Here is a 12,020-nt window from a genome sequence, read left to right on the forward strand (position 1 = left end):
ATTAGAATTTGTGTGTTTATAGTTACTTGAAAAGACAACTAACAAGTATATTCCAAAAAACACAAAACCTCTTCAGTCTTGGGAGAAAATTAAAGCCACATCAATTCTCTAATCTTTATTTTTAGGTACCTAAAGTTTTCATAATTACATAAAGTCTCTAAGAAAAATATATTTTAAAATGTAATTTACTTTTTATTTGAGCTGCAGAGAAACAATGTAACCTCATCTTTAATGAAATCAGGAAATATTTAAACCTTCAATCATAGCTTCTATATGAAAGCAGAAAGCAGACAGTGGAATGATATATGGCTTAGCAGAAAGGATCAAGTTCAACCCGCTTTTCCCTGATGAATTCAAGATTCTACGTAATTGGATTCTACGTAAGTGTAAAATGAGAAGCTAAAAAGAAGAAGACAATTTCAGAGTCTGCAACCACCCCTCTCTCATTCTGTCAGGAGAACCAATGTTTACTGTCTACAGCAAATGAACTCAAGATGCAATGAACTATCAAACACCAAATACAGAGAGAAGTAAGGGTAAGATGTCTTACCAAAATAAAAGCCTGTACTCTAACTAAAGGCTAATAACAAAAAGCACAGAGAGAAAGCAGAGACAATACAGGACGCAAAAGAAAACTTCAGAAAATATCATGAATTCAGAATAAAAAGGGATTCTGCACTAATGCAACAAATGAAGATGACATTAATTATAAGGGGGAAATTAGAAAACAAAAATGAGCTCTACGAATTAAAAATACATGAATGTAAAAATAAGTAGAAACATAAAGTTGACAAATCTTTAAGAACACAGAACAAAAAGGCAAACAGATATACTATAGAAAAGATAAGAACAGGCAGGGAGCAGTGGCTCACGCCTGTAATCCCAGCTCTTTGGGAGGCCGAGGTGGGCAGATCACAAGGTCAGGAGTTTGAGACCAGCCTGACCAACATGGTGAACTCCCCCATCTCTATTAAAAATACAAAAATTAGCTGGGTGTGGTGGCGTGTACCTGTAATCCCAGCTACTCGGGAGGCTGAGGCAGGAGAAACGCTTGAACTAGGGAGTCAGAAGTTGCGGTAAGCCGAGATCGCGCCACTGCACTCTAGCCTGGTGACAGAGCGAGACTCTGTCTCAAAAAAGAAAAAAAAAAAAAAAGATAAGAACATCAGGATATTATTTAAGGAGGTCCATAGCTTATGACTAGGAGTTCTAGAAAGAGAAACCATATGAAAATGGCAAGAAAAAAACTGTCAAAGAAATAATACAGGAAAATTTCCTAGAGCTATAAAAATATTTTTTTTTAAAAAGTGAGAGGAAAAAGACCCAATAAAGGTTCAGTACCATGTAGGAAAAAATACACCAAGTTATACATCAACACAAAAAGTAAAGACGAGGTCCCAATACTTTTAAAAAGAAAGATCCTGAATAAGAATGGCATCAAATTTCTGATCAGAAATATTGAAAGCCAGAATAAAAATATAGAATAAAAAACAGATCAATGCTTATAAACTTGTTTATGAATTTCCTGAATGGAAATAATGTCAAGCTTAGTCAGATTATCAATCAAGTATAAAAACAGAATAAAGACATTCTCAAACAGGCAAAGTTTCAAATAATTTATCTCCCATGCACCATTTTTAGCAGGTTTCTATGAGATGTACTTCCAAATAACCAAGAGATAGACATGGGATTCAAGATTCAGAATTCAACAGAGGAGAAATGAAAATATATTCCTACTATAATGGCAAAGAGGAGTGAAACAACAGCAATAGTGAGCAGAAATAGAGAAAAGACAATTTAAATCAAATGAGAACATTAGAAGATTTCAGAAAAGATTATATTGAGATATAATTATATCGGTACTAAGGGAGGAGGCAAAGTAGGGGTATGAATCAGCCAAAATCTAAACTACTCTACTAGGAAAGCAATAGTGTCTAAGGTCTCATGTGTAATGTCTACAGTTGATAAAATTAGAAGAAACAGTATACATGTGATTATAAACTATGCAGATAAAAACAAAAATAAGCAAAGAAGTATATATCTTACTCCAGGAAGCAGGAAAAAAAAAGAGGAAGATCAAAAATTGCTGTTCTTTCTATGAGCTTTTTAATACTAGCTATCTTTTCAATTCTTTTAATAAAATACTTTAATACAAATGTATTTTTAAATGGATTCAGTTTTGAAAACTATAAAATTAAACCTGAATTTCTTTTTTTGCAAACATTGTTTAAATTATTATATAAATTTGTAAGTGATTTGATTTATAAATTTAAAATCTATAAATCTTGACTTATAAGTTTTAAAATCTATAAATCTTTACAAATCTGCAAATTCTGAAAACAAAGTTGCAAAGTGGAAAAACTCACCTTTAAAGCAGCATCGTAAACATCATTTGTGAGAGATTCCATCATGTAGGAACCTCCCCAAGGATCAGCCACTTTGGGAATTCCAGATTCTTCTTGAATGATAATTTGTGTGTTCCTGGCAATTCGAGCACTTTTCACAGTTGGCAAACCCAAAGCTTCATCAAAAGAATTTGTGTGCAAAGACTGAGTCCCTCCAAATACTGCTGCCATTGCTTCTATTGCAGTACGGACAATATTATTGTAAGGATCCTAAAATATTTGATAAAAAACAAAAACCCAAAGAAACAAGTGATAGATATTGTCACTATAAACAGCAACATGATTAAACAGCAACTGCTGCATACTTTCTATGTCAATTTCCATATTAAGCTTCAGAATAGCAAATAAATTTAGACAAATTAGTTTAGAAGCCAGAATCAGAAGAGAATTAGAAGAGTCAGAGTCACTGTTTAGTGCTTAATCTTCTCTTAAGCACTAAAACATTACTTCTTTTTTTTTTTTTTTTGTGAGACGGAGTCTCGCTCTGTCGCCCGGGCTGGAGTGCAGTGGCCGGATCTCAGCTCACTGCAAGCTCCGCCTCCCGGGTTTACGCCATTCTCCTGCCTCAGCCTCCCAAGTAACTGGGACTACAGGCGCCCGCCATCTCGCCCGGCTAGTTTTTTTTTTGTATTTTTTAGTAGAGACGGGGTTTCACCGTGTTCGCCAGGATGGTCTCGATCTTCTGACCTCGTGATCCACCCGTCTCGGCCTCCCAAAGTGCTGGGATTACAGGCTTGAGCCACCGCGCCCGGCCAACATTACTTCTTATAATCCTCTGAAATATCAAACGTTTGTTGTGCTTACTTATATATTGCCTAAATACTTTTCTATAAGTATATCAATAACACATTCTTTTTCTACTTAAGACTATATAGTCCTTCATTTCATAATTCACTCTCCCCTAATTATTTTGTCTACCTCATAGTATCTACCACAATGATATGTACAAAACAGGCACTGAATAAATGTTAACTAAACAGATAAAACAACGGACTGAGATATCTGAAATTTGAGTTCTAGTTTATTGTATGCCTAATTGTGATTTGGGCAAGTCATTGGATCTCTCTGAACTTCAGTTTCCTTAGCTGAAAAAATAAGCAAGATAAAATAAAAATGATTATTAAGGTTCCTTCCAACCCTAAAAGTCTCTATTTCTCCATTTATTCATTTATATTTACTTTATTTTATTTTATTTTATTATTATTTTTTTTTGAGATGGAGTCTTGCTCTGTCGCCCAGGCTGGAGTGAAGTGGCACAATCTCGGCTCACTGCAAGCTCCACCTCCCAGGTTCATGCCATTCTCCTGCCTCAGTCCCAAGTAGCTGGGACTATAGGCGCCCGCCACATACCCGGCTAATTTTTTTGTATTTTTAGTAGAGACGGGGTTTCACCATGTTAGCCAGGATGGTCTTGATCTCCTGACCTCGTGATCCGCCCGCCTTGGCCTCCCAAAGTGCTGGGATTACAGGCGTGAGCCACTGCACCCGGTCTATTTTTCCATTTATAAGAACCTGAAGTTATATTTCATATGGAGCACAATAGTTATTATTCAACATTTAAATGTATAAAAGCAATGTAACTTTGTACATATAAATTATTTTTAAATGTATCAAAATAATTTCATATGTAAAGAGAACATGTATAAAAACAAGGCCATAACTATACAATTTTTAAGAGAACAAATAAAATTACCCAAGTAAAAATAGTCTTTAAACAGTTTGTTTGCTTGCATGCTTGTTTAAACATATAACTTTAACATATAAAATATGTATGTATATACAATCAATTTTAAATAGGCAGTTTTATGTTAAGAATTATAACTCTTACAAATATATGGGAGTATTAACTTATGACTTTTGCTTCTTCCTCATCATTAAATTCCATTTACTTTTTTTTTTTTTTTGGTGACACATAGTTTTGCTCTTGTTGCCCAGGCTGAAGTGCAGTGGTGTGATCTCGGCTCACTGCAATCTCCACCTCCCAGGTTCAAGTGATTCTCCTGCCTCAGCTTCCCAAGTAGCTGGGATTATAGGCATGCACCACCATGCCCAGCTAGTTTTGTATGTTTAGTAGAGGCGGGGTTTTGCCATGTTGGCCAGGCTGGTTTCGAACCCCTGACCTCAGATGATCCACCTGCCTCGGCCTCCCAAACTGTTGGAATTACAGGTGTGAGCCACCTCACCCAGCCTTGTTTACTTTTACAAAAGTGTTTCAGCACTACATGGAAGCTAGGATGTAAGTGATTTTATATTGTTAACCACTAGAGGGAGACAATTTTTATTTATTTATTTATTATACTATGTATAATTACAAATCTAAGTATACATTATGCTTCAGAATATTTATGATTTCAAATATTAACAGATAGCTTCTTAAATCTATTTCCTGCTTGTGCCATATTGCTCAGAAAATATATATATAAAAGACTTTATTAAAATTCTACATTTTGAATTATATACACACCTGCTCAGTAAGTGACCATCCAGATGTCTGACAATGTGCTCTTAGAAGAAGAGATTTTGAACTTTTAGGCTGAAACATTTTCTCTATTAAGTGAGCCCAGAGTCTTCTACCAGCTCTCATCTTTGCTATTTCCATATAGAAATTCATTCCAATTCCCCAGAAGAAAGACAACCTAAAATAGTAATGCTAGGTCCAGAATTTAATTAAACTTAACAATATAGAACAGAAAAAAAAACTAATTGCATCACACACTAGAAAATCAAGGTCTATATTTTAATTTCAAACAACTTAATTTGAATTAAGATCAGTATATGTATATTTATGTAACTTTAAACCTAACATAAAATCACAGTTTTATGCATATGGAAGAAATTTTGTTTCAGGTAAGAATTATTCACTTTGTAATTGGTTTTCTTTATGAAAGAATCTCTTCTTGTGTCCTTCATTAAAGAAAGATTCAATTTCTTTAAAAAAATATATTTTAGGAATACTCAATATGTAAGATAGGAGTCACTTATGAATGAAATAAAACAGCAAATCTGCTTTGTTTAAACAGTCAGAAAGTGTTTTCTAAAAGAATGATTGTGCATTTGGTCTAGGCATATACTTCTCCTTAATCTCTCCCTTTTATCTCATATTCTGTGCTGATTTAAACATTTAGGTTACTTGCCTGTCTCTAAAGGCACAAAGCTGGCAAATCCACTCCTGATACATTTTTGGAAGAAGTTGATTTTTTGAGACAGAGTCTTGTTCTATTGCCCAGGCTGGAGTGCAATGAAGCACTGTCAGGTCACTGCAACCTCCACTTCCCAGGTTCAAGCGATTCTTGTGCCTCACCCTCCCAAGTAGCTGGAATTACAGACAAGCACCACCATGCCCAGCTAACTTTTGTATTTTTAATAGAGACCAGGTTTTGCCATGTTGGCTAGACTGGTCTTGAATTTCTGGCTTCATGTGATCTGCCCACCTCGGTCATCCGAAGCACTGGGATTGCAGGCATGAGCCACCACACCCAGCCTTGAAAGAAGTTCTTAACACAGCAATTTTCAAATATTTTTATCTCAGGTTCCCTTTTTACTCTTAAAACTTACTGACAATTCCAGCCGAGCGCGGTGGCTCACGCCTGTAATCCCAGCACTTTGGGAGGCCGAGACGGGCGGATCACGAGGTCAGGAGATCGAGACCAGCTTGGCTAACATGGTGTGAAACCCCGTCTCTACTAAAAAAAATACAAAAACTAGCCGGGCGCGGTGGCGGGCGCCTGTAGTCCCAGCTACACAGGAGGCTGAGGCAGGAGAATGGCGTGAACCTGGGAGGCGGAGCTTGCAATGAGTGGAGATCGCACCACTGCACTCCAGCCTGGGCGACAGAGTGAGCCTCTGTCTCAAAAAAAAGAACAAAACAAAAAAAAACAACTTACTGAAGATTCCAAAGAATTTATTTCTTTATTTGTATAATATTTATCAATATTTTCTTTACTAGTTCACTTAAAAGTAACAATAAGGAAGGGCACAGTGGCTAGTGCCTAGAATCCCAGCACTTTAGGAGGCCAAGGCAGGAGGATAGCTTGAGCCCAGGAGTTTGAGACCAGCTGGGCAACACAGGGAAACCCCATCTCTACAAGAAAATTTAAAAATTAGCCAGGTATGGTGGCACACACCTGTAGTCACAGCTACTTGGGAGCCTGAGGCGGGAGGAACGCTTGAGCCTGGCAGGCTGAGGCTGCAATGAGCAGTGATCATGCCATTGCACTCCAGCATGTGCAACAGAGCAAGATCCTATCTCAATAATCATCAAATCAAATCAAAATAAACCCACAACATGTTAACATTAGTAACATTTCTTATGAAAAATAAGTATGCTTCTTAAAATATATGTATAATAAAAGCATCATTGTTTTACATTTTTGCAAATCTCTTCAATGTATGGCTTAAGAGAAGACAGCTGGAGTCTCATATCTGTTTCTGCAATCTGTTGCAATATCACTTATCGTGTAGCTTCTGAAAAACACCACTATAAATTCTTGAGAAAATGAAAGTGAAAAAGGCAAATAAAGCTCTAATATAAGCATAAAAACCATTTTTATCTCAAATACCCCAGAAAGAGTCTTAGCAATGCCCAACTGTTCTTAGACCATACTTTGGGAACTGCTGTCACAATAAGTACACAAATCCCTGGTATAAAGGAGCATTTCAGTAGTCTATAAAAACACTGAAGGCAGAAGCTATGTTTTCTACATGTTGTATTGTCAGCATATAGGCTAGTGTTTGGCACAGCAAAGCTTAGCAAGTGATTGCTGTACTGACTGAACCACTGAATGACTTTCGACTTCCAAATTTAAATATTTCATAAACTTCATTTAAGTTTTCCCATATTTGTCATACAACATTATTAAGAAACTGTTGTGAAACAAATGTTTCAACAGCACAGTGGATCCCAAAACATTACATTAGATAGTGCAACAGGAAAATAAAAAATAAAAAATAAATAATAGATTAATTCCGTATTCTAAAATGGAAAAATGAGAAAAATAAAACTGCCTAAACATGATGTCTACATTTTAATATAGTTTGTTAAAACGTGAAACTTGTGTTCTCTAAATAGTTGGAAACAAGATATTCCTGGAATTTACAAAGAAGTACAGCCAAATTTAATTCTATTTTTTATTAGAAATATTGGCTTTTTCTCTCATTATCACTCAAATATAAGAAAATCTAAATCTAGCCTGATATTTATATTTATAAATCCATTTTATCAATATATAAAATGGTCCTATGCATTTCTTAATGTTGAAACAATATGGAGGTTTAATTTACTCACCTTGGTGCAAATTCATCAATTGTCAGGCCAGCCTGGAGTCCAGTTCTAGAGTACTCCAATCCATCTGCTAAAGTATAGGCCAGCTCCAGAATGGCATCAGCCCCTGCTTCCTGCATATGGTATCCACTAATTGAAATTGAATTAAATTTTGGCATGTGCTACATTAAAAAAAAAAAAAATTGTAACAATGAATAAGTAAAATATTAAAAGGTTCTATTAAATCCACTTTCTAAGCGTAAATATTATTTTAAAATTACGTTAAACTCAAATACACTTGGTAGTTTATAATGTTAACAAAATATTTAATACTTATTTGTTACATTTAATTTGCTTTCCAATTGAAATGGTTCGTCCATGAACCATCATCAGGACTCTACCTACTTTATTTTTCTGGTGGACAAGAATTTGTACTAACCATTCTTCTAAAAGTTTAAATTGTGGAATTAGCTAGCTGAGGTTAGGAATGTAACCTTTGGTCTGAGAACTAAATGAGGCATTTTTAATTCCAAACCAATGACTTGGACCTCATAAGAGGTTGTAGACCCAAACTTTGGGTTAATCTGCTGAAGATGTATAAATTTATTATTATTTACTAGTTATTAATTTTCTAATTTGAATGAAGGCATCAAACATGAATAAGTACATGGCAGGAAAAAAAAGAAAATGATTTAATTCTTAGTACTATATGTTGAAACAAAATGGGATAAAATGCATGGCTTTAAAAATCAAAGATTCCAGTTTGATTTACTGTGACATTTAATACTAAGCATATCCCAGACAGGTTCTTTCCACCACAGTCACTACAAAACCTGTATTTCCACCATTCCCCTAAAATTTCACGTTAGGTAGAGTATATCACACATATCCTGCAGAGTCAAGAAAAACTATCTTTACCAAGAGTTAACCAAACATAAAATGCTTGCTAGGCAATGCTTGCTAGAGTTTGGAGATAATAGTAATTACAAGGATTGATAGAGATAAAAAGGGTTGATGACGATTTTCCCTGTGCCATGAAATAATGGTCTGACTTTAACATAGGTAAAGAGAAGGAGCGCATTGCTAGTAAGAAGCAAAGTGTGAATAATGGGTGGAAATATAAACAAATTGTTCACAGGAAAATGAAGGAGGAAAATGTGTCCCTATGGAGGGACTTTTCCCATCATTCTCATTGGGAAAGATGAGTCTAATTCAGGGGTGAATATTAGGGACCTCCTTGAGATTGCAGATATGAGTGATAAGTGATATCTTCCAATTCAGCTTTTAGCAGAAATAAAGCTGATATTCCAATCCCCATTTGTCTGATACCAGTGTCTACTTCACAACTGCATCTGAATTTCGGAGGAAAATTTAAAAATGTAAGTAGAAGACCTCCCTGAATCTAACAATTATCAGAGTTAAATTTTAGGAATAAAGAAAACACAGTAAAGATCTATTGCCCAGATTCCTACAAGTAATGACAGAACATAAAATTAGTACATTAAAAACAAAAAGTAACAATAATAAAACATTCCAAATTTATAATACTCAGTTTTAAAATTAGGTTTTAGCATGGTGTAAAAATTCCTACATTCAAGGAACTATAGAAAAACCTATAATAACCACAAAGTATACCTTTGACGTATATTGAAAGATGTCAGCAATAATTTTCATGGATGGTTCTGGAGGAAAAATATATGTGTTTCGAACCATAAATTCCTTTAGAATATCATTTTGGATGGTACCAGTAAGTTTCTCTTTAGGTACACCTTGTTCTTCTCCAGTTACTATAAAATTTGCAAGAACTGGAATAACTGCTCCATTCATAGTCATGGAAACTGACATTTTTTCTAAAGGAATTCCATCAAAAAGAATTTTGGTATCTTCCACAGTGTCAATAGCAACTCCAGCCATTCCAACATCACCACGAACTCGAGGGTTGTCTGAATCATAGCCACGATGTGTCGCCAGATCAAAGGCAACTGATAATCCCTGCTGACCAGCTAAATACATATAGAAAAATAATGTAAGATTCAAGAGTCTGGAATCAAGGTAAATGATTTACTTTAACACCACTAAAAATGTTGATTCATCTCATAACAGTATACTTTTATAACAACTATTTTTATGCTCATACATGTCAAAACCAATTTAAATAAAGATACTTCACTTCTTAAGAGAGTCAGTTGTTTCCCTTGTGCCAAAATGCACAAATTTAGTTCCGGACCTCACTAAAGGAAAGAATGGAAGAAACAACAAATCTCAATCATCTCATGTCTGTCTGAAGATATGGTACTTGATACAAATATTTCTAAAATTCATGAAAAGATCTGGCTGTTCATATATGGTAAAAATAACTTAACATTTGTATGCTTGCTTACTTTTTTGTTCTTTTATCTAATACTGCCACAAGAGGATTCTTGGCTATTCAAAATATTCTGGAAAACAGAATTATGACAATCGTACAAAATTTTTAAATAACTAAAATAATCTATACTAAATATAAGTTCAACCTTCCATGGGCAGTACAATCTTATAAATCTACCAGTTTAGTATTCAAACAGTATGATTTTATTACAGCTCAGAAAGAATTAATAATAATTAAGATAATTTTCAGTGAATGAATGCCAGATTGCACTGAATGTTTGTACCACGTTATCACATTTACACTTTCTTTGGGCATCATTTAACTATCTTCCTCTCCAATCCCTATCCCAACAATGTTAAACATTTTTCAAAGGCAAAGCTAATGTCTTCTTTTCTTCATGCAATTTCACCTCACCTAATTCCTTTTAAATAATGTGCATGTAAGTGTTGTTTTCTTTCAAAAATTTAGCACCTTATTCTAACTCACTTATCTTTTTGACCACAGAAGTTTAAAAAAATCTACTTTTTTCAGAGTGTAGTCTTTAACTACAAAATTATGGAGTGAATATCATCTTTACAGAGATTAACCTCAAAAAATAAAAATATAGGAGGTATATGTCTTATCACAAATACTATGTCCAATTAAAATCTCACCCTTAATATTGTCCTTATAGAACTTATTGCTCTCTTCCACAGTACTAAAACCAGCATACTGGCGGATGGTCCAGGGCCTAAAGGTATACATGGTAGGATATGGTCCACGTGTGAATGGCTTCACTCCTGGAAGTTCTTCAGGTAAGTCCGTAGTATCTCTCTTGGAATACAAGGGTTTTATAGAGATCCCTTCCGGGGTGTGCCATATTAGGTCTTCTGGGTTTTTGCCTTTCAGCTGCTTTTTAGCCAGGGCAGCCCATTCTGGGTGAAGGGGCTGTTGCTGGTGTAGAAGTCGTTGCCGTATGAGCCTGGAGCCTGATGATTCTTTTACCTGCTTCAGGTAATGAGGTGAAAGTAAAAAAAGCTGATTCTTAGCTCTTAACATGGTGGAGCATGGAAACACCCAACAGAAATAAGAACTGACCTAGAAAAAGAAACATAGTGTATAAACATTTAGAACAAGGGGTGGGAAATAGGAGCTACTGATTAGAAAGGAATAAAAAGGAAAGATGTATTAGTCTGATTTCATTTCTTCCCCTTTTCTGCTTCCTGCACCTGATATTTTATAACTTTGGCCCCTCTTCTTCACAATTACTATCAGTCTTCTAGTTCCAGTCTTTTTCCTCAGTAGCCTCTTAGCTGGTCTTACTGACCAGTCTTAGCCCCCTTCTATTCCATTCTATATGAATCCCTTCCATACAATGACATCATTGTAAATATGACTATGTCACACTCCCCATGAAATTTTTCAAAGACTCTGTATCATGCGGAAGATATACTACAGCCTCCTAATTAACATCAAAATGCTTTTATTAAATATCAGTTTATGACTGACATTATGTTGGGTAAAGGAGGAAAAAAGTGGTGAATAAGACAAACAGGTATTCAAGGCCTTCATGAACCAGTCTCTGTTTCCCCCTCAGACCCACCTCTGTCTTTGTCCTCTTTATGCATTTTGTGCACTAGAAATACTGGATTACCTACAGTTGGCTGCGCATATGTCAAAGTTTTGTGAATTTGCTCTTGCTCTTCCTTCTGCCTAAAATATTCTTCTCTTGCTAATTCAGCTAAGGCATTATCTCCAACTTGCAGCGTTTCTATGTGCTAGTAACACAGAAGTCTATAATGACATCACAAAGTAGCAATTTTAATCTCTGCAATACCCTTGATAGGTAGGTACTATTATTAGCCCCATTTTACAGATTAAGAAACTGAGGCACAGAAGAGCCAGCATTGACTGGAACCTATGCAGCTGGTTTCAAAGTCCTTGCATTTAACTAATACGCTCACAACTCATCCCAGAACCCATAAGGTGAGCCAAATGGCCTCTTCAG

The 12,020-nt window shown here is 35.4% G+C and overlaps 1 protein-coding gene across 1 annotated transcript in view; it reads right to left on the reverse strand.

Moving 5' to 3' along the window:
• Positions 1-12,020, reverse strand: part of MUT (methylmalonyl-CoA mutase) — a 35,506-nt gene that overhangs the window by 20,326 nt on the left and 3,160 nt on the right. The window contains exons 2-6 of the mRNA XM_025382420.1: positions 10,687-11,110; positions 9,301-9,668; positions 7,690-7,847; positions 4,870-5,041; positions 2,367-2,615 (exon numbers count right to left, since the gene is read on the reverse strand). Of these exons, the coding sequence (XP_025238205.1) occupies positions 2,367-2,615; positions 4,870-5,041; positions 7,690-7,847; positions 9,301-9,668; positions 10,687-11,071 (1,332 nt within the window). The 5' untranslated portion in view covers positions 11,072-11,110. The remainder of the gene's footprint in view (positions 1-2,366; positions 2,616-4,869; positions 5,042-7,689; positions 7,848-9,300; positions 9,669-10,686; positions 11,111-12,020) is intronic.

This window comes from Theropithecus gelada, chromosome 4, assembly GCF_003255815.1.
Source record: "Theropithecus gelada isolate Dixy chromosome 4, Tgel_1.0, whole genome shotgun sequence".
NCBI classification, from domain to species: Eukaryota; Metazoa; Chordata; class Mammalia; order Primates; family Cercopithecidae; genus Theropithecus; species Theropithecus gelada.